The sequence below is a fragment of the Poecilia formosa genome, unplaced genomic scaffold (genome assembly GCF_000485575.1).
Source record: "Poecilia formosa unplaced genomic scaffold, Poecilia_formosa-5.1.2 Scaffold145, whole genome shotgun sequence".
Taxonomy (NCBI): domain Eukaryota; kingdom Metazoa; phylum Chordata; class Actinopteri; order Cyprinodontiformes; family Poeciliidae; genus Poecilia; species Poecilia formosa.
In genome coordinates, this window is record NW_006800084.1 from 995,447 (window position 1) to 1,018,064 (window position 22,618).

General features: G+C 41.0%; 1 protein-coding gene across 7 annotated transcripts in view; it reads right to left on the minus strand.

Annotated features, from left to right (window-relative positions):
• Positions 1-627: 627 nt before the first annotated feature.
• phldb1a (pleckstrin homology-like domain, family B, member 1a) overlaps positions 628-22,618 on the minus strand; it is a 34,838-nt gene continuing 12,847 nt past the window's right edge. For 2 of the 7 annotated variants that reach the window (XM_007563197.2, XM_007563196.2), the window contains exons 6-25: positions 20,753-21,750; positions 17,815-18,042; positions 17,599-17,730; positions 17,098-17,235; positions 15,982-16,110; positions 14,670-14,825; positions 13,751-13,861; positions 13,530-13,619; positions 13,302-13,418; positions 11,565-11,675; positions 11,255-11,413; positions 10,970-11,110; positions 9,914-10,033; positions 9,761-9,827; positions 8,569-8,713; positions 8,131-8,221; positions 7,304-7,450; positions 5,883-6,102; positions 2,385-2,470; positions 628-1,498 (exon numbers count right to left, since the gene is read on the minus strand). In XM_007563197.2, the coding sequence (XP_007563259.1) occupies positions 1,358-1,498; positions 2,385-2,470; positions 5,883-6,102; positions 7,304-7,450; positions 8,131-8,221; positions 8,569-8,713; positions 9,761-9,827; positions 9,914-10,033; positions 10,970-11,110; positions 11,255-11,413; positions 11,565-11,675; positions 13,302-13,418; positions 13,530-13,619; positions 13,751-13,861; positions 14,670-14,825; positions 15,982-16,110; positions 17,098-17,235; positions 17,599-17,730; positions 17,815-18,042; positions 20,753-21,750 (3,527 nt within the window). In that variant the 3' untranslated portion in view covers positions 628-1,357. Of the gene's footprint in view, positions 1,499-2,384; positions 2,471-5,882; positions 6,103-7,303; positions 7,451-8,130; positions 8,222-8,568; positions 8,714-9,760; positions 9,828-9,913; positions 10,034-10,969; positions 11,111-11,254; positions 11,414-11,564; positions 11,676-13,301; positions 13,419-13,529; positions 13,620-13,750; positions 13,862-14,669; positions 14,856-15,981; positions 16,111-17,097; positions 17,236-17,598; positions 17,731-17,814; positions 18,043-20,752; positions 21,751-22,618 lie in introns of all 7 variants that reach the window. The other 5 variants (XM_016677014.1, XM_016677013.1, XM_007563200.2 and 2 more) reach the window with 5 other exon arrangements.

Below are 22,618 nucleotides of genomic sequence, written 5' to 3' on the forward strand. Positions count from 1 at the left end.
GATTTAAAGGGAACACCTTTGTGAAAGTTAGCAGCTCATTAGAGCGAGTGAGGATATTTACAGAAAGCTCGTAATTAATGACTTGTTTGTGTCGCTTCCAATTAAGAGGGGAAGAACATGGCTGTAACTTTGTTCAGTTTAACCAACGTATCCCGTTTGCTGCCGGTACGGCCGCAGGGACAGAGACGCTTTGCTTTTATTTAAATTATTTTACTGCTGTGCCTTTTTTTTATTTTTTTTTTTATTATTGTTTTCATTTCCCTGCCCTCTGTCAATCCTCCACTCAAAGTGGAAACCTGAAATGTAAAAAGTGATTTTGTCACTTTTAAATGATTCAGATCATCGAATAACAGCAAATAAAGTATAGTCTTAGCCAATAAAAAAAAATCCTTTCACAAGTGATAATTTCATGTATGAAGGGATTAAGGCTATCCTGACATTATGTGCAAATGTAATAATAATGTAATCAGATTTCATGGCATCAATTTAATAAAGTTAATAGGAGGAATAAAATTTTTTCTGCCTTGACACCAGTTTCCTGAGCTGCCAGGACAAAATGCTAAATTAAAAAAAAAAAAAAAAGAAAGAAAAACACCAACATGTCATTAAAAACACAGAACAAAAACATCTGCTATATATATTTTTATTTATATTTAATGCATATTTTAGAATATCTTAATAGCACTGTAAATGTTGCTTTTCATTTAAATTTTATGAGAAGTATTTGAGATTTTTATATAAAGTACAAATGTATCGCTCTGTTATGTACCTGGATGAATAGCTTTTGGAGCAAAATATAAATACAGATATTAACAAAAAAATCATGTAAAAATCGTTTATTTGGCACAAGTGCCAAATATATTTGGCACTTGGTGCCAAATATATTTGTATTTGGCACCAAGCAAAGTTACATTTTACTTTGTAACATACATTGTTGGGCTGAAATGTTTCTAGTGAGCTTAGTGTTGCAAATATTAAATATTTTCTGCATCTGGATAAAATGTTAAAATATATAAAAAGGCTACAGGGATAACACTGCATGCTTACATTATCTTTAGAGGTGTAAACAATTTGATGTTTAAAAAAAATTAAGAAATCTTGAAAATTGTTCCACCTGAAATCGTTTAAAGCACATTCAGAAGCGACTTCATGTCGTTAAAACGCGCCTCTGTCAGGACCGAGCCTTCGTTCAGTTTACGGCGTCGTGAAGTTATTTCTTCTCCTCAGACGTTCCTGCGCTCCGGACGTTAACTCCATTCCCGTCAGCTCCGGCAGGAAGCAGGTCAGCGTGCCGACGTCCACTTGCTTCCTTTTCTCCTCTCGTGATCATCCTCCTCCTCCTCCTAGCGTCCGTCTCTCAGCTCATGAACTGCGTGTAGCCCTCCGCGCCCGTTACTATGACGTCCATCCAGATCCTCATGGCCTCCGCAGACGGGGCCACCATGTAGTAAAGCCGGTCGTGAGTTTTCACACAGAAGGTCAGAGCTGGATTTGGACTCTGGGTCACAACAAGAGGAGATTTTATTTTACTAAAACGCACAAAGACTGTTTTTCATTAATATCCAGAATGTGTATTGGCATCCCTGGTGAAGATCTGTAAATAATTCTTCTCTCATTTGATTTTTTCTTTTTTAAATTCCAACCTTTATGCTGCATGAATTTATTCAGTAGAAGTTAAAAAAAAAAAAAAATCCAACAGTGATAAATTTCCTACATTGTTTAAAATAGATATTCGACCATTAATTAAGTCCTGAATTCGTTCTGATTTAGGGCTTCTGTCTGGGGACTGAAATGGAAGAAGAGTGATTTTGTTTGGTGAATCATTAATCTACTAAAAGGTCAACCTGGCCACCAAATATTTGTAAATTAACAAAGGTGGTTTTGTCATTTTAAAGAGTTTCTAGTGAAATGCAGTCTAACAAACTGGCCCGTAGCATCACGGATCCTCCTCTGTATTCAGCCTCCATTTTCCCACCAGTTGCAGCGTTTGCTGCTGAAAATCTCACCAGCCTGGATCTCATCGAACCGGATCCAGTCAAAGTCCAGATTGTTTTCATAGTACGGTTAAGGATGACGATATTTGTTCAACCAGCAATTTTGTTAAAACAAATAATCCTTAAAGTGACATATTTCACACAACTTTCATGACATTTTTGTCCTAAAAGGTTTTCTCTTTGTCTAATTATTTGTACAATTTGACTCAAAAAGAATTGGTTAAAATCAAACAAATCTGAAGCTTAAAGATTTCATCTGCTTAAAAAGGACACCAACATTTTTTTTTTTTCATCTATCCAATTTCTCACAAACCGTTGAATTTGTAAAGAAATAAAATTCAGGCAAAACGTCTGAATTTAGAAAAGTATTGATGACAGAGGAGCGTTTACCTTGGCGGCGCTGCGCAGGTGATCATAGTAAACCTCTTCAATGGCCTGGAAGTAAATGAGCCCTTTCAGCTTGGTCTCGTGCTTGTCTGAGACGAGAAAAAGAAAAAATAAATATATTAAGTTACATTACATTACATCTTGTTGCACTGATGCAAGAGCTCTGCCAGACCGAACTCCAAACAGGAGAATCAGCGGGCGACGAGAGGAAACCGTGTTATGATAAGAGGAGGACAGGAAAGTGTTTCTTTTTACCTGCTGAGAACGGTAGAAAATATTACAAACGCCTTAATCTCTACTTTAAAAAATAAAAATAAAAAAAAAAACCCATACGGCTTTATGAAAAATAACACAAATAGAAATATAAATGAGGGGTAAGAAAACTAATAAGGTTTTAATTTAACTATAAGTGGACAGAATATTTTTTTTTTCTGTTGCTTTTACTTGTTTTTTTGTTTGTGCATTTTAAAATAATTTGAACAGGTTTTAATCAGGCAGATGTTGCTTCTGGTTTGAGTGAAAATAATTTGGGGTTTGAGGACTTTCAGGCTTTGCTGCGAATAAGCAGAAAGATGAACCGAAACTCAAATTAAAGACGGCAAGAACGGACACAAAAACAGAAATGAGGGATAAAAGGTCTTTTCCCCAGCAGCGTCTGATCCATGAATAGGTATGAGCAGAAGTGTATCAGAGCAAAAGTTAATTAGAAGTGTGAGTCTATTTCCAGCTATGCCTCAAGTCTTTGCCATCCTATTAGTCTGACTTGTTTTCTTCAGTTGTGCTTTCTGGATCGTCTGCCTTTCTTTCCCCTCCCTCTCTCTCTCTCTGTTGGTGCCTTTTTGCTGATGGGGAGGGTGAAAATTGGCATAAGTGTTAAGAAGAAACTCAACTTTTTTGTACCACATTTGATGTTTTGTTTTTTGTTGAAAAGAATGAGCTTAGAGCAGGTCAGAGGTTCTGTCAGACGTCTGGTCTCAGTTGTTCTTTCACACACAGTCGCTCCACGCCAAAGAGTTTGGGGAGTCGTGTTGCAGCGAAGCCTGACGTCGAAGTTCGTTACTTGTTGTCACTGAGCTGAAGGGCTTCTGTGGTTTTCTGGGCTTTTAAACCTGAAGTGAAATTTCTTCAGAGAAATTCAGCCTACAGATTTTCTGAACCGTCTCGTCCAAACAATCGGGAGTCGTCCCTTTGACTCTCCTCAAAAGAACGGAGATGGAAACATCCTCCAACAATTAGCGGCGGTCTTTTGAGATGCCTTCCACACTTTGTTCCCACTTTCCCCTCTTCATAAGTCAAATCTGCTTAGTAATGAGATAAATGTTTTTGAAATGCGAGTTTCGTTTTATTAGTCACGAACAAGCCAGGAGCTAGCCTCCACCCTGAGAAAAACACATCCAGAGAAACTATTGCATCTTGTTTCATCACCGTCATCACCATCATCTTCGTCAGGAGTGAGCGGGTGAAAAGGCTAGGCGAGTGAATGGAGAGAGCAGCGAAAGGAGCAGCGGTGTCAGGGATGGAAATGTGCTTGGATTCTGTTTTGAAATTGATTGTAAAATAATGCTTCATATCATGTTTGTGAATTATTCAGAAAACCGCTTTTGTGCCAGATTCTGATGGACGTGAAGAACAAACTGCAGCAGCCTGACTTCGTTTTAAAATGATAAAGGGCGGCGGAGAATAAAACTCCACTTTTTTAATTGAGAAAATGTCTAACGTTAGAGCAAAGTGCAGAGGACAAGCAGCGCTGTTTTGTGGTGAACAGAACGGGAGAAGCCCACAGGTTAAATCAACGCAAATGACCAGGAACGAACTGAAACGGTGTGTAAAATGAAATCCAACATCAGTAATTTTAGTGAGTCCGGTTAATGCAGAAAGCAAAACACTGGATTCAACGGAAGCTGAAATGTTTAGTCCTTGAAAGCAGAAGGATTTTTAATGATTTTGGAAAGCAGCGTTACCTAACACACAGACGTGCAATTTAAAAACTTTGTAAACACTTTTTTTTTATTACAAATGAGGCGATTTATGCACATCAAACTAAGAATGTTTGCTGCCAGATTCTCTCAATCGATGGTGTTTGACATGAACATCACTGCTGCCTTCAAATGATGCTTAGCAGATCTTATGCAACTTCTTTGCACTTCCACTGTGGCCAGCTTCATTTTTTCTTGTCTCAGAATGTGGCACACTTATTTTAAGCAGTGGTTGAAATTTTTCAGGCAATTTTATTAAAAATACACAAAAATAGCATGAAAAGTGAAATAAAATGTGTATTACCAGGGTTTTCAATACAAATTCAACACAAAAATCCCTCCTTCGTTGTGCTAGAATTCTGCAAATCAGGTGTGGTTTCAGACAAAGCAGACAAAAAAAAAAAAACGCCGCGCGGGGCACAACAGGGGCGCGAGACAAAAAACCAAAAAAATACACACACCCCCGCACAGACACAGGTAAAAAAAAATCCACACAAAAAAAAAAAGTATATCAGAAAAAAAAAAGAGACACATCTAAAAAAAAAAAAAAAAAAAAAAAAAAAGAACACAGACACAAATCAGTATCTTAATTGCATCGATTTCACGAGTTTTCACTGGTATTTTATCTTTGGTGATGAAATCAGGGTCATGAATGTTGGATGGCCTTGTTGCCATCACCCTAATCTTTTTTTTTTTTTTGACTAAAAGTTGCTAGGATGGAAAAAGTGAGGTGACTGTTGGACGGGTCTGTCAGTCAGACCCTCTCTGAAACCGAACAGTGGCTGATTTTCATGGAAGATTATGCCCAAAACCGGTTTCACATGTAAACAGGCCAAAAACTAAAGAAATCTGGGTCGTTTTATTGGTGCTCTCCTAGTTTGGTGACACAGTATTACTTAAATCAGAAGAAACAAGTTGGTTAAATTAAAAGATTACTATGAACCTAAATCTGCCAGAATATGGACAACCTTTGATTTATCTGAGCATGTTTCGAGTTTAACTTGTGGAATTAACACAGAAAGCAAATGTCTGCTCTCTAAAACGGGTTTTATCCCGATTTACGTCTTCACCTGAACTCCACACTAAAAACTGATGTTAACACATCACCTTCTGCGCTGGGACACAAATAATAATGTAATTCAGCATCATAAACAAAGGAGAACAGATATGCGTGACCCTGTTCTTGTGCTTATGCACTTGAAGCATTTAAATTATGCCTGATAATTTATTTTCCCTGTAATTGCTCAAAAACTCTACTTTTAAAATAATACCTTGAGTGTTTGTCTAACTTCACCAGCTGATGGAATAGCTGAGTTTGAGATGAAAAACAAATTTTTCCCCCCTATAAAACATATTTAATGTGTCCTCTGTCCTCATAAAATATGTTGAATTTGGTGATTATAATGGGACAAAATGTTGAAAGGTTTTTAGGGGTGGGTACATTCATGCAAAGGACTGCATAAATATATTTACTCATGTTTATAATAATCAATATTCACACAAATCTGGCCCAACTCGTCCTCACCGACGTAATAGCAGAAGTTCCTCTTCAGACGGTCAAAAACGAACCAGCGTTTCTTCCACGATTTGATCTTGCCTCCCATCTTCACCAGGTGGCCTTTGCACATTTTCTCAGTGAGGATGACGAAGGGGCAGGTGTCGATGCAGTGGCCACACGACTCCACGTGGGCGCGCAGGTCGAACTCCTCCTTACGGTTTGGCAGGTAGCGAGTCATTGGACGGGCCTGCGACAGGAAAACGCCACACGTTTCTTACTAACCTATGAAAAGATACTAAATGGTGTTTAAGCAGAAAAAGCCGTCTTACTGTTGGCTGCAGGTTTAATTTCATATTGTCATTCATTTAAATACATTTCAGTAATGGAGACAAATGTAAAAAAAACAAAAAAAATGGATGTTTGCTAGATGAAGTTGTACTCTGGATCGGTTTTACACCTCCACACTGTCTGCTTTTGTAAACCTCTCCTTTGCTGCAGGAAACAGCAATCTCATAATTAAAACAACAAATCAATGTGCGTTTCCCCATCCTAGGGTTAAGGAAGATCAGCCAGATCAATCTCCAACAGTACTGCAGTTGTGTTTTGTGGAAATGCAGCACCAGCAGAGACATAACTGTGGACTTTCATGAAAACGCGCTGAGGGACCGCGTGTTTTTGGATAAAGTCGTAGGGTGCAAACACAGGATAATAAGAATTATTTAAAAAAGGGATAATTGAAACCAAAACACCAGACTGAAGATTTTTATCATTTTGTTTTTGGTAAAAAGAGAAAAACAATAAATCAGGCAAATGAAAATTATTGAGTTTCTGTTAATCTATCATGCAGTTAAATTGATTTATTGTTTATTGTGACAGGCCTGGTGTCGCTTTCGAATGCAGACGCCGCAGCATCTGATGGCTGGTGGACAAACACGGTTTCAACGAGATGGTGCGGTTCTCCAACAGCTTGCAGACTTTATTTTTAACCGTTTCAAGTGGCTTCCTCGCAGACAGCAAAGCAAACTTTTCATTGTAGAAGTGAAAGTGTTTCTACTATGACAAACTGAATTATGCTACTGAGATATATTCATATTTGTTAGTTTTAAGGCTTTTTGTTCACTTTTATAAAGGCTTGCCAATAGTTTTGGAGAGTAGCGTGGAAACGCTCATGTTGGCATCTTTATGTTTGATTTTTCCATAATTACTGCTGGTAAACAGAGTCCCGATTAAAGCCCAGTGTATGTTATTTGTATCCATTATTTTCCACCCTACCCCTCCTCATTTCTTTTTGTCTTTCCCTCTCTCTCTCTCCCCTCCCCTCGGTCCTTCTCCTTTCTTTGACAATCTTTGATCTTCCTCCCTGTATTGCCTCGCCTCTCATCCTTTCCCCTTCAAGCCTCTCCTACCCCTCCGTCGCCTCCCTCTTCTCTCCCCACCGCTCCACTGACCTGGGAGAAGTGCTTCTCTCTCATCTTCACCTCCTCCTCCACCAGCCTCCGCCTGTGGGCCGACTCGTCCTGAAGCCTCCTCTCGGCCTCCTCTCGCCGCCTCCGCTCCTCCTCCAACATCTGCCGCCGAGCCTGCACCTCCCTCTCCTGGGAGAAGAGAGCGTGGAGAGCAGACCGAGGGGGAGAGACGATAAGAGCGAGACGGGAATATATGTTAATGGCAGGCAAATATTGCGATACAAAGCAGACGACTGTCAGAGGATGCACCTGAGAGTTCAAGTCCCAATCCAGGGTTTTGTAAAACCTATCCCTTTAGTCTGTGTGTGGAAAAGGGGAAGCTTTGCTGACGTAAAATGTTCCTTTGCAGCTTTCAGATACTTACTCAGAGGTCTGCTTTATTTCAGCATTAAAAAAAACTGAAAAAATATTTTATAACTTTATTTCAGAAAGTCTTCTGTTCGCCTTGACGTCTCAGGTAGATTTTAATCTATTGAAGAAGTAAAAACAGGAGATTTTCCTCAAACATCTCCGAGTCGCATTTCGACTACGCTTAAGTACTGTGATTTTTATCAAATAGTTTTTACCATTACTTCAGTTTTGTTCCTATTAGTACTTAATGATTTAAATTAATTTTCTTCCACTCATATGATAATATCTCCATCATGAAACATCAGTTATAAATTGAACAAAAAAAAACTTGTAAAAACGACTAAATACTGATGACAAATGATTGTGTTTTCATGTTTGTGTGCTTGTCAGACGGCAGACTGAGATGCAATGTGTTGATTTTACGTGAAAGCCCTCCAGCTGTAGCGTGGGGAACTCACTCTGTTCTCAATCAGCCTGGCTTTCTCCTGCTGCGCCTCCTTCAACATCTTCTCCATCTCCTCTATCCTCTGGGCCTCCAACCCACAGGCGCTACAAGTCACACAGGGGAAGTTTGCATTGATTACACGGATACGACAAGGCTTCGGATGAGAAGAGGGGGCCGGAGAGGGGGGGGAGAGGCGAAAAAAGGTAAACAAACACGCCTGGAATCAGAACAGCGGGAGAGCGAGAGCAAGACGCCGACTCTTCATTAGCGCCGCGGCGGAAACTTAACTCCAGAAACTTGAATGGGTTTGGCATGGCAACAGCCAGCACCGTCACGTGAGCAAAAAGGCGTGTAACAAAGCCCGCTGTGACAGGAACAAAGCCTAGTGACCTTTTCTTCAAACAGAGAGGGCAGACTTGGGTGTTCCCATGGAAACAGGGCAGTCTCTCACCTTTCCGGAGTACAGGCGGAGTTGCCAGTGGAGACGCTGGTCTCCAAGCTGTCGGAGCTCTCCAGGCTCAGGGTGTCGTACGCCTGGGTGCCGCTCGGTGGCGGCTGGTGGTGCAGGATTGAGTGATGGACCGTCGGAGATGGATCTGTGGGGGTACACGGGGAAATGGAGTTAGTTATTATAGCCTACAGCGCCCTCTGGTGGCAAGAACGCAACACATGTCAGTACACTTCAGTTTTAGTTTGACAAAGTATTGATTTTAAGTAATTTTAGAATTAGAGATACTTTCTGAATAAAAAATTATTAAATAGAACATTTTTAATCATTTATCTTTATTGCTGCCATTTTTAACGCCGTTGTAAGAAAGTCCTGGATTTAAATTTTTCGGGCGTTCTCCCTAATTGTTATGCATTTCCTAAATCCATTAACATGCTTCACAGTTTTAGTTAAATACAAAGAAAATAAATATATTCTCTCTTCCCATGTGCATGCAGGTTCTCTCTGGGTACTCCTGCAGACCATAAACAGGACCATTAGGTTAAATTATCTTCCTAAATTACCTTTATGTATGAACCAATGAAAATACAGAAGGATAGTCAATTTATTTTTATTTATTCTTTTTATTTTTCATCTCAGTTGCAACATTTAGATTCTTGTCTTAATACCATTTTGTTTCATCATTTCTTTTAACGATCCGTTTCTGTGCTTTTCATTTCTATTTTTCATCTCTTTGCCTTGTTTGTTCCCTTTTATACATAAGAAAAATATTCCCAAAATAAAAACTGATTGATTTTTATTAGTAGTGAGTGTGATAATACACTTTTCAGCCAAAACCTTAAATCGCCTGACAGAGTAAAAGCCTTGATCCCTTTACGTTTTTCTTTGCTCGTATGCATTTAATGCGCTGTGGTTCAGTCACCCACAGAGCCGCCATCTAAACTCTGACATACAACAGCTTTTATAGCAGCATAAGGAGGGCCTCCACTAAATTAAGCAGTTGGTTGTAACGTTCTTGCTGATAAATCTGTACTTTTTCCAACCCCGTTTCTACACCAGCAGTGTGACGTATGAAAGCAATAAAGCCGATGCAGCCACATAGCTTTGCGCTGCGGGTGGTTGTAATGAATCTATATTTCTTCTTCGGCACAAACTGTGTGGTTCAGGCTGGCAATTGAAAGAGGGAGTCACGTACCTTTGCACTGCAGAGCTGTTTGCTTCCTGGAGTCCATGTCTAACAGGTTTTTCTCTCTCAGCATCAACTGTAAGCCCCATGAAAGACAGAAGACGGCATCACGCTGTGAACGGCTGTTGAGGCCTGATGAGAGTTTAGAGGCATGAAACTGACCGTCGTGGTGGCATTTCTGTCATGCATGACGCCGCTGGAGAGAGAGAGGAGTGCAGTGCTGCAGATCTGAGCAGGCGATGGTCCCTGTCCAACCTCACCATCCGATTTAGACTTTAACATCTTAGAGGGAAAAAACAAAACATGTTTCTGTGTTGGGTGTTAATCGTTTTTGTTTTGTTTGCCCATCCCACTTTTGGTTTACAGGTGGAGAAATGCAACTCTGGAAAAAAATGAAGGGTCCACTGCACCGAACCTCATTGAAAACCTTATTGTTATTCCACCAAACAATGATTTCTGAACTCTTCCCGAGTTAAAACATTAGTTTTGTTGTGAATGAATACGAACTTGTTTTCTTTGCATTATTTGGGTTCTGGAAGCGCTGCATCTTTTTTGTTATTTTGACCGTTTCTCGTTTAAATGCTAAATTTCTGCTTGGAATTTCAGGGACATGTTGTCAGTAGTTCATAGAAAAAAAAAAAGAACAATGTTCATTTTACTCAAACATAAAGAGTAAAATCAGAGAAACTGATAATTTTAAGTGGTCTCAATCTTTTCCAGAGCTGTAAACTTACTCTTAAATGACAAGCAGCACCAAAAGTGATTGTGTAATTACATTTTTAACCACTAGAGGGCTTCAAACATCGGTGGTCCTCCAACCTTTTCAACAGGTGCAGCTTTGGTAAATATTGAGTTGTCCAACAGCCTCCATACCGACAGAGATTGTAAAACAGTGATGCAATAAGACTTATGCATTCCCATAGTGGCCTAGTGTCAAAAATCCAAATTCTGACTGTGAAACTCAACAGAAGACAGTGGAAAAAGTTCCTGATTCCCTGTTGGCTTCAATTTCTACACTTAGCTTCAATACTGCACTTCATTTTCCAGTGGCAAACATTGATTTGTGCATGAATGTATAATTTTACTTCTTGTTTATCTCTCAAACAATCATGTGTAAAAAGATAACCTGCTGCAAATCCAAGCTGCGTTTCTGATTAAGAACCACATTTCTAGGAGCAAATGAGGAGCTCGTCCTGCTTAGTGAGTAAGTGAATTTACCTGCCCATGTCTGCGTGAGGAAAAAGACTTTGCAGGCAGCGGTGGAGGACATGACTGAGAGTCTCCAGCAGCCATGATGTCCTGGTACCAGCGCTCAAGATTAATGGGAGTCATTGCATTCCTGCTCAGCTCAGCATGGCTCTGAGGTGATCACAAGCATCCAGCCAAAGATTAAGAAAAGCAAACCACAGTGCAACAGCTCAAAAAAAAGAAGATATTTAGACAACATTCAGCTGTGAGAAAGAATGGAGAGCAGTGACAAATACGCTTCTAGAAGGAACAAACCTGTGCAGAAAGAAAGGAGGAAGGACCACATGCAGCTGAGTGGCACGTGAAGGAGGATTCGGATGAGGCAAGTTGGAATGATGGAGTAGAGGTGGAAGAGGAAGGCCTAGATCTCTGCATCCCAAAGATCTGGCTTAGCTGACTCACTGTGATGTAGTCCTTTGCAGGGATACAGAGAAATGCAGCATACATTTGCATAACAAAAAGGGGGAGCAGAGTGTGGAAAAAAGTGTCAGAAGGAGCATCTATTCAAACATTTAGGTCTTTCGTTATTGGGCAATTCATAGAAAAGTGCAGAAATGCAGAATACCTCGCACGGCAGAGCTGGAGATACAGTAAGAGAGAGGCAGTGGAGAGCAGCGGGGGAGGAGGAATAAGGATCTCCGTACATCCGATAGACATCAGACAGCCTGAGATACTCCTGCACGAACAGCCACAGCACAGGCACAACAGGGCTGAGGACAGACCCACACTGACAGGCGCCCAGAGATTTCACAAAACTTAACAATGCAACCCGTCTCTGTATTTGAAATTACGCCGTCACTCAAAACTCATGTCCCTTAAACGTTTTTATAACTTTTAAGCCAGTGTTTCTCAACCCTGGTCCTCTGCGCCCCCCTGCTCTGCATGTTTTAGATGTGCCTCTATTCCAGAACAGCTGATTCAAATGATTGCATGATCATCAAGTACTGCAGAAGCCTGTTAACCACCCAGAGATACAATTCAGATGTGTAGCAGAAGGGAAAAACCTAAAACATCCAGGACAGGGGAGCGGTGAGGACCAGGGTTGAGAAACACTGATTTAAGCAATTCATAGAAATATCAAAATATCAACTTATTTTATTGGGATTGTAGTGATAGAGCAACACAAAATAGAGCAAAATTGAAAAAAATAAAACAAAACATGGAATTTCTTCTATGAGATCAATAAGCAGTGGCATGTGCGTTTGCATTCAGCTCTTCTGTTGCTGTTGTACTATATTTCACTTCAATGAGGTATCTGTGTTTCTGATATTGCTTTGCAAAATAGGTCATTCTCAGTCAGACTGCATGGAGAGCCTTTAAGCATCCAATCTAGACAGTGGACCAATCAGAAAGCAGGAAAATAGTTTGATCAAAGTCGTTCCATTGCAGCTTTGGCTTCATGTTTGGGGTTGTTCCATGTGTTTTCCAGCAATTAAAGGATTGCTCAGTATTTATCCACATCCATTTTCTATGCACTCAGCTCTGACCAGCTTCCCACAGCATCATACTGCCAGTACAGCACTTCACTGTGGAGATTGAGCATTCAGGAAGATGTGCAGCGTTAGTTCTGAACATAGCATTTAAATTTAGCAAAAAGTATAATTTTGATCCACTGCATGCCTTGTGGCAAACTGTAATCCTGATGCCTTACGCATTTCTTTCAAAAACAGTGTTGAAATAAATGCCTTTCTTCCATATGGACAACAAACTAAACACTCTTTGGTCCAAGAGGAATAACTCAAATAATCAATAACACTCATCATCATCGATAATACTTGCTTCTTCTGCCACCTTGTGTCTCTTGGCTGCTTCTTCAGTTAATTTTCAGGTCTTTCTCACTCAGCCTGGAGTTGTGATACAACAGATTTCAGATGATAAACTGAACGGTGCTCAAAGTTTTGGGATTTTAACCTAAATCTGGCTTATTCTCCAGAACTTTATCCCTGATTTGTTCGCCGTAATTCTTAACTTCTGCAGCCAGATGTTTGAGGTGAACTTTATTTAGGGGCAGCATGGAGCTAATACAAATGCAAGCCACACTTTTAAGATTTTCATTTGCCAAAGACTTATTTGAAAATGACAAAAAGGTTTAAGGGATATGAATACTTTTGCAAGGGACCGAAATCCTAAAAAAAAAAAACACACACACACATTTTGAGACAAATTAAATCTTAAACATTAAAGAAAATCAAACCTTCCAGCACACACTGCAAGCCAGTTATTGTCTTTAACATTATGTTAACGCACAACATGCCCTGACGTTACTGGGGTTTCTGTGAAACTGGGACGTCCTCAGAGTTACCTCTTGCAGCCTGACAGGACAGAGCTCAGGGGAGGGGTTGTGAGAAGAGGAGGGACAGGGGCTATGAGGAGGACCGTCCTCAGAAACAAGGTCAGGCTCGCTGATGTGAAGCGATTCCTGTTCAAAAGGTTTACCCGAGTCAACAAAACAATCCACTTGTGCGGCAGGTAATTGTTGTCCAGCTGAGCTGTGGTTTGGTGGTCTGGTGTCTCACATGTACCTGCTCACCTCTTTCATGCTGCCGGAGGACTTTGGGAAGTTTCTTCCTCCAGTCAGGGTGTGGTACCGCTTCTCAAGGCTGCACAGTGTGTCTTGCTCCTGGGAGGAGGATCCAATAAGCTCTTACCATGTCAGCCCAATGCATTTCCTTTAGACTATTAATTAACTACTAATTTCTGATGCAGAATTAAGGATTCGTATCAGTCAGAGTAGTTCTCCTTTATCCCCACCTTGTGTAGAAGCTGCAGTGCTGCTGTCCGGTCTTTTGCGATTTTCTCGCAGTCGTGGGAAGCCTGCATCCCCAGCTGCTTCACCTGAGCTTCCAGAGCAGCCATCCGCTCCTGTTAATTCAGATGTTTCTTCACTTTGTGAGAAGATTCTACCAGTCTAAAGTTTACACACACATATTTTCAACCATTATTTGTTTCATACATAAACGGCTGATTATACAACATAAAAATTCAGTGGTTTTAAAAAACAAGAAGTGGATGCACAAGCTTGAAGACCCAGCCTTTAAATTAGACATACTGACTCAAATATTCAAACACAACCCAGTAGAACTTTGTCTCTTAGCAAGCTGCCATCAACAAGTTTTAGGCATAATTTTTTACTTGATTTTTGATGTTTCTTATGAGAAACTGAAGAGCTTGTTTAACTTGGTTAGTTACCCGGCTCAGACTGAATTTTTGAGCATATTCCATAAACACGTTTAATGTTAGATTTGTTCCTGAAGCTTTTCCTACTTTTCTAAATGCTCCAAAACCGTGACGTCTTCCAGCCACCCTGCTGTTGATTTGAGGTTAAAGTTTGAGTTTAAATTCCCTTCACATGATACAATGACCGAGCCACTCAGCATGATGCCACCTCTGCCATGCTTGGCAGTTAGTTCAGCTTCCTTAGGTTTGAAAGCCTCACCTTTACTCCTTCAAACACACTTCTTAGCTTTGCCTAAATAGCTCAGTCTTTGTTCCAGCTCACATTCAAACTTATGCATCCAGTTCCTGCAACAAAAATTAACCAAAGTTTTATGTTGCTGAAAATAATAACCGTTCAACTGCATCACTAAGAGATAAAAAATAATGACCCTCATTTTGATGAGTGTGTGTAAACTTATGTTTTTTTCCCTGCTACACGCCGCATGTGCCCCACCTTCCTGCTGGCGACACTGCTGTGATACTCGGCTCGCTCCTGGATCAGCTGCGAGCAGCGGGCCTCCTTCCTCTCCTCTAGGCGGCTCTCCTCCTCCAACTGGCAAAACTCCAGCTCCTCAAACTGCTTGGTCCCACACTCCAGAGCCTCGGCTTTCTGTCCACATAACAGTCCAGATGAAGCATGCTGTTTAAAACCAAGCAGGCACGAAGAGAAAAAGAAAGTAAAATGAAGTAAAAGATTAAAAACAGTAACTGGCCTCGTCTGTGCGTGCGGTAATTCATGAAAACCCTGTTAAACGATGGAATCAGCTCTGCTATAGGACGTTCACATCATAAAAATTACATTTCAGTATTTATTTAACTCTGTGCAAACCTCCTCAGACTATGAGGTTGCTACGTACATTGTCTCAAGTTATTAAGAATAAGTATTGGGGGATAAGATGCTACTTTTCTTAAAGAGGAAACTGATTTTTGTCGGGCAAAAAATGTAATTTTTGTAGTAGGAACTTTCATTTCCAGATTTAAATAGAAAAAATGGGATTAGACATCAATATTTAAACAGTTCTAGGTAAAGAATTAAATACTACATTGACGGTCAAATTATTATTTTTTTACAAGACTGAATCAAATTCTATATAAAGAAACGAGACAATAACGTTGTTGCCGTGACGAGAAAGTGCCGAACACAATCCCACAAATTCTTACCATTTAATTTTACTTGGAAAAAAAAGAAAAAGATAATTAAACCAATAAAATGTCAGACTGTTCAGCTGTTAAAGAAAATAGCTTTTTTTTTATTTAATACCCCAGTAATAAATAAAAGAGAGCTTAATGAATATCTTCTAAAAGAAGTGATTCCATATGTTTGCAGACTTGAAACCAATAAATCTGACGAGTTGTTTTAAAAAGGTTGTTGATTCAAGTTATTGTCAGTAAATGCATGCACACTTTTTTCTTTTAGAGCAAAGCTGTTAATAACATTAGTGCTTGTTAAAAATACTACAGATGCCACTGAACAACCATAAAAAAAAGGGGAACTGCAGTAGCTGGGACACCAAACTTCAGCTGTAAACACATTGGTGGCTGTTTTAAATAAAAAAATAATTTAAAAAAAACTGACCTCCTTTGACAAACCCCACATGTTCATGTGGCAGAACATCTAAAATTAAATTGCCCATTTTTCCCCAAGTAGCTCTGAGTGCTCCGAGGGCGATACAGTGTTAGATCTGTGATTATTTCTGTGCAGGTAAAACGGTACTGTAGCGCTCAGGAGAGCATAACTCACTGTTCCCAGCCACGAGAACACTGACCCTGCTGAGCGGCTCCTGTAACTGTTCCCTTAGAGACAAGGGGCACATATCAAACTGCCTCTTCAGCTCATTGTACTCATTCCTCTGCTTTTCCAGGGCCTTCCGCTCAGCCGACACATTAGCTCTGCCCTAAAAACACACAAAGACAGACACACCCATACACCCACACGCACGTTCACACACAACCGTGCCCACATACCAGGGAGAAAAAAAAAAAATCAGGGGCAACTAAAAATCCATGCATCTAAAGCAGATTAGTGTAAGGCAGTTTGTTTGGGTTTTTTTTTTTTTTTAAGGAGGCAGGAGTTAGAGGTTGTAAACGTGTAGCTCTGTTAAACTGGGAGACGGGTAAAGCAGCTTCTGTAAACCAGTGCAGCACTTCGAGATGAGCGGCAGAATTTCTGCCGTTTGTTTGCTGTGCTGCGCGGTTTACTGAGCAGTCGGCGGATAATAACAGTGCCTTGCAAAATTAGTTTTACCTTGTGAACTTCCAACATTTGTGTCATGGCACAACCACAAACTTTGAAATGTTTTATTGAGACATAACATATCTGAGAAATCTGCTGTGCATTTGATGGAGAGGATCTGTGATCATACATTTTTGAGACAGATTGTCACTGGATTTTGATTTCCTTTGCAACACACAAAAATGGTGGTATCTAATTGTCTCTCTGAGAATGTGTGTTTGTGTTTAAGGTTAATGTTTTGCTGTATGATGTGTACAGTTTTCCCACACAATCTTAGATTTTGCAGTGGGTTTTTTTTCCCATCATGCTTCTTCCATAATGTTCTCCAAAAAACCTCTGACACCTTCACAACATATCTGGATTCATACTGAGATTAGATTACACCAGTTGCCCCTATTTATTAATTAAAATACCACTCACATTCCCAATAAAATACACTAAAGTTTGTTGTTGTGACAAAATATGTTAGTGTTTAAAGATCACCAATGCTTTTGCAAGGCACTGCTGAGCTGATTATGTCTGCTGAGAGCTCAAAATTTGTCCATAAAGAAATGTTTCACGTATTCGACCCAGCGAAAGAAATAACATTTGCATGCATTTGACCAGCGTTTGTTGGTGATCTGACAGGCTTAATGGGTCACACTCTCACCTTGTCCTTCTCTTTCTGAGTGGCCTTGTCCAGCTGGCTGAGTTTGAGCTGCAGCTGAGCAATGATTTCATTTTCAGCCTCCACCTGCTCCTGCTCTGCCCGCCGCTCGGCCTGCAGCAGGGCCTGCTCCATCTCCACCTACAGGCGAACGCAGCAGCAGAGTCTCATTGAAGACTAAACATACAAGATAACTAAATAAAAATTTAATTAGGTGCACAGTTGTGCTCTTATCCTCAAAATTACGCACACACCTCCACTAATATTTGGTGAAACAACTCTTCCTAACAGAAATGGTAGAGAACAAATGTCACTTGCTTGGATTACAGAGAATCCACTGAGCATTTAATCTTGAGCTCCCAATTTTTAACTCCACATAGGGGAAAAAACTGTTGAGACTGATAATTAAAAGCTCCACATAAATGTGGCCGTCATGTCAACAAGGAGCACTTCTGACCTAAGTTGTGCATTTATATGAAGGTCAGTAAGTGTGCGTGTGCTGACCTCCTGTTTGGTCTCTTGTAGCTGCTGTTCCAGTTCACCAACTCTGTACTTCAAGTCATCAACCCGAACCAAGACCCTCTTCCTCTCCTCCTCCAGGTAGACCTGCTCCTGTCCAGCAAACAGCTCCTCACACTGAGTGATAAAAAAAAGAAAAAAAAAAAATCAAATATCCAGATATTCACGATATCCTGAACACAGCGTGCGGACGTGTTTCACCTCTTGATGTGTGCTCTCTGTGCTGCTGGACTCCTCCCTCTGGATTTCCTCATCGTTCTCCCCCGCTCTCTGGGCTCGGTGTGCTCCCATTAGAGGCGTCCCCCGTCCAGAGTCTGGGTCCGCTCCTCTAGCACCCCCACGCAGCCCGCTCCTCACCAGCTCTGCGGCGCCATCTTCCTGATTAAACTCTGCACACAGATTCAGGATGGTCTCCAGTCTCTGCCGCTCCTGTAGGAGAAATGGGAGTCGTGAGCAAACACTGAGCGATATTCCAGATCACACAGCGGATTAAACGCGTTTGTCCTTGGGTGACATTGTCCCATTTAGGCAGCTGTCACTTAACCACAGGCACGGGGGGGACGTGTGTAACCTGATAGTAGGTCCACTCTCAGGAGGGGCCTCCCAGTAAAACCTTACTGGTGGAGTTTTGCAGGAAATTGTAACAAAGAAAAAAAACAACAGTCTTTAAATTAATATTCTTATTTTTCTTTTGCTATTCACCACATATATTGTTCTCTACTGCTCGTCTCTCATTGTGCTACACAATGGGACTCCTGCTTTAATTTACTGGTGAGAGATGCAGTCATCACTTCAACCTGACATTAATTAGAGGCCTGGTATAAGAATACAAGTCTGCCTGTTTTTATAGCTCACGTTAATTTGCCCTATAAATTAGTCCGACAGTAACAAAACACACACAGACACTGGTTAGTCCTTTAGCTTTAAAACAAGCAGACATGATAAGAGTGATTTTAAAATGTTTTAAAAGTTCTAGGAGAGAACAAGGCAACACACAGAAACTTTAATACATTGGATCATCACAGCTTGTGTTTGGAGTTTTAATTCAAAAAGAGCTTCCGAGAAAATAAAGCTGAAATGAAAAAGCCGCTTCTTCTCTTGTGGTTATTCTGCTTCTCTCTTACGATGAGATAATTGCTTGGTATTGATTTTTAGAGTGCAGAGTCAACCACAAGAGTAAAGTTGGATGAAAAACAGTAAAGCAGTCAGAAGGTCAGATATTGGGAATTCATCTTGCTGAGAGGAAATCCTTTCTTTGTTTCTTTCTGGAGGTCAAGAGCCTGTGCGCTTTGGGTGTTTAAAATCTTAAAAACCGTTAAAAATACTAAAATGTATTGTTTGTCCTTTGACAGATGCTTGGTTATTAAATGAACAGGAACAGTAAAATAAAGCACACTCTCTTCAAATTCCAAGTATTTTCTTATTTTGTTTGAACACAGAGAATTAACAACGGGCGTCGTTTTTTTATAATAACTGAAGCATTCTCACTTCCACTTGAAAACCATTACATTAGCAACAAAAAGAAGCCAAAACATGCCCAGCTCTCACATAGTTTACATTACAGCTTATAGTTCATAATTTTTGGTCTTGCTTTATCTTCTTGCTAACTCTTTGGATTCAGGCTCGTATAATTTAGTAAGTGCAAAAAATATGAAAAACACAAGGCAACAAGTTTTAGTTTGTTTATTGTGCTGATTGCAGTCGGGTAGAAAGTGTTCCTGAGTGAGAAGACCTGACAACTCTGTAGTGATTTCCAGATTATAAGTCATTAATGATGTCATGTGCTTCCTTAATTACTTAATTCAAAGCCTTTATGTCTGCAGCTGTGCAGCCGGGACACCATGTTGACGTGCAGAAAGTGATCCATTACAGGATGGATCCTGGCTTTTATGCTGGAAATAGTCAGCTTAGCCTGTTGTTTAGGCAGTTACAATTGCATATCTTTACTAGACACAGTTCAGTTTTATTTACAGAGTCCCAAATTACATCAAAAGCCACACCAAGTCACTACTGAAGGCTCCAATTCATTTTCACATCTGAAACATAATACGACAGCATGGAAGTGGTGACTTATTCTGTCTGAAAAGTTCATAAAACTGTGAAAGAATTTTATTCGTTGGTTTAAAAAATATATACCAGAAGCTAAAGAGATGTCAAGTTTTGTCTATTTCAGGCTCTGGAAGGATCAAGGTTTGTCCACAAATCATTTAATCCACAGTGTTGCCTCTTTTTTTGGTTGCCAGAGATCATTTGGTCCCTGAAACAGTCTCTGGACACATACGTCCCGGCAGCGACCACCCACCTCTGCGATCATGTCAGCTGCCAGTGGGCAGGACCGGGTGGGAGCCGAACTGCCGGCTGAAGGGTGATGAGAAAAGACTGTGAGTGCTTGACTGACGATAAATAACACACACAGAGTCTATGATCTAGTGTGGGAATAAAGAAGAAAGAGTCCCGCGCGAAGGGGAGGCAGCTTTGAAAGCAGATGCCGCTCATCTTTCCGGTAAATATAGTGTTGGGCAACAACCAGCCGCACCCGCTGCACCGGACCCTGAGACGTCTGTAAGAATGCCCCCCGGGTCCGCTGTCACCAAAGCCACATGGGCCGCCGATGCCAGCAATGTTTGGAGGAGAGATTAATTACTGGCTGAGCACCAGAGAATTTGGAGAAGATATGAAAGCAGATTGCCATCCCAGGAGTCACTAAATCTCTTCTCTGAACTGTTTGTCTCATTTACAGTCTTGTTCATTTGTAAATTTGTCCTGTAGTGCCATGAACCAACCAATGAGCTAAATGAAATACTCAACAGGTTTTTATCAAAAGCAATATTTTATATCTCTCCAAACCTCTCCCTGTCAGAAATTTGACTCTAGTAGCAACTCATGGAGAGAAATGAAAGAATAAACTCCAACCAGAAAGACAAGGCAGCTGCTTATACAGTGTTTGGCAGCTCTTTCATTGGGAACTTTCATCTCTTTAGCATTTTGTTTTGGGTTTTATTTCTCATACACTAATGTTTTGAAGCTAAATCGCACACAGCTCCACAGATTTCAAATTTGAAAAGCAACATTTTTAGATGCAGTCCAAGAGTAGACCAGAGTTTAAATTCAGTCACATCTTATCACATTGGGTACTCACCATTTTCTCCATTTCCTGCTCCTTCAGCCTCTCTTCTCTCTGCCACCGATGGTACTCCAGCAGCTCGTCCTCATTATCGCTGATCTCAGAGATGCTGTTTTTGCGCTCCCTGGTATATGGTTTTGTAGGATTCCCCTCTTTGCTGGAGGAAGCCTTTCGCTCGTTGCTTGGACTTGCCAGAGGAGACAACCCAGACACTGAACCCAGGCCCGAGGTAATGCCAACTGCTGGTCCAGGCCGCAAGGGTCTGCCCTCCGACTGCTTCTCCATCCCAAAGAGAGACGATGGGCTCTGTGCATACAGAGCCCTCATGGCTTCTGCTTTTGGTGTTGCTAGGAGTTTGCGCTGGTCCTGCGGACTCTGAGGAACTCCTTGTGGTCCTGCTGTCCCCCTGTAGGACACAAAGGGACTGACCCGGGGAAGTTCCCTGAGGTTGGAGGAGCCAGTCATCCTGTGAGGGACGTCAACATCAGAGAGAGGCTGACCCAGCTCTCGCATCGGGCTTGGGGATCTCGTCTGAAGGGAGGAACTTCTCAGTTGAGGACTGGATGGAGCAGTGCGGGAAATTTTTATAGAGGAGGGTTTTTGACTAATGCTTGAGTTTTCTAACCCCTTAACGTGGAGCTTGGGGCTTGACGTTGTCTCTTTGCCAGCATTTCTAAGTGGCTTTGGACTCTCCTGAGTTCTCTGAGTCCCACCAGCTCCATTCCAAGCCACCGAGCGCGAGGTCCGTGGATAAGGAACCGGTACCGCCAGGGGTTTATTGGTGACATTTTGAATGAAAGAGATGCTGCTGCTGTTTTCTGGATTGGAGCCGCCAGGAGGAGTGGCAGCTTTTCCATTTGGCATGTCCAAAATAGTTTGTTGTTTAGCAAACCCAGAGGATGAGGATGGTTTCAGTTTCAGGGAGTCCTGAAGAGTTTCTGCCATGCCATTGAGTTTAGCGTCGCTGTTGTCTGAAAAAGACTTGTGGTTTCCATTTGAGATGCTGCGGGGGTCTGCACCAGGGGAGACAGAAACATTTGTCCGTGAGCATTCCTGTTATAAAGAGCTAGAGGACAGTTGCAAAAACACACATAAATAAACACAAAATGTGGGGCAACTGTCCTCTGTCCTATTTACCCACAACACACCCCAGGTCAGCTATAAGACAAAGGGAGGAGGCCATTTTTCTGTTCTACACTTATTCACACCCACAGTGTTGGTGAGAGGTTAAGAGACACAAACATATTGTTGCCTTGAGAAGTATATTTTGGTATAACTCTGTCTGTACTTTTAACCACTACTGGTGATAAAATAAAATTTATAGAGTTAATTTATAGAGGTAGGATGCTGGCATGGATCTGGCTTTACATCAAACTCCACAAATACTGTGGAGTTTCAGCAATCCAGGAACCACTGATGTTCAATCCTATCATAAGATGGAAAAGGTTGGCACACCAGTGTCATCATCCACAAGAGGTAAGTAAAGCTAGTTACAGAGTACCAACCAAGAAAGACTTTTTTTTTTTTCTTAAAATTCAACACATTTGAACTTGACCGAAAATTGCAGCTTGGCAGAAACGTTTTTTTTGACAAAAAAAAAAAAAGGTTTGGCCACAAGTTTCTTAGAAGGAAATAAGAAGAGGCTTTCAGGCTTAAGAAGACTGAGACAACTGCCAAGCACGGTGGTGGCAGCATGATGCTTTGAAGCGGTTTTTCTTTCAGAGATAGAAGTGCACTGCATAAACTAGATGGACATAAAACGAGGACTACTCCACATGCTTCACATCTGCTCAAATTAACATCTTAGAGGATTGAATTGAATTAACCACCAGCTTCTGGAATGACCGCACCAAATATATGGATTATATTAAATACTAGGCT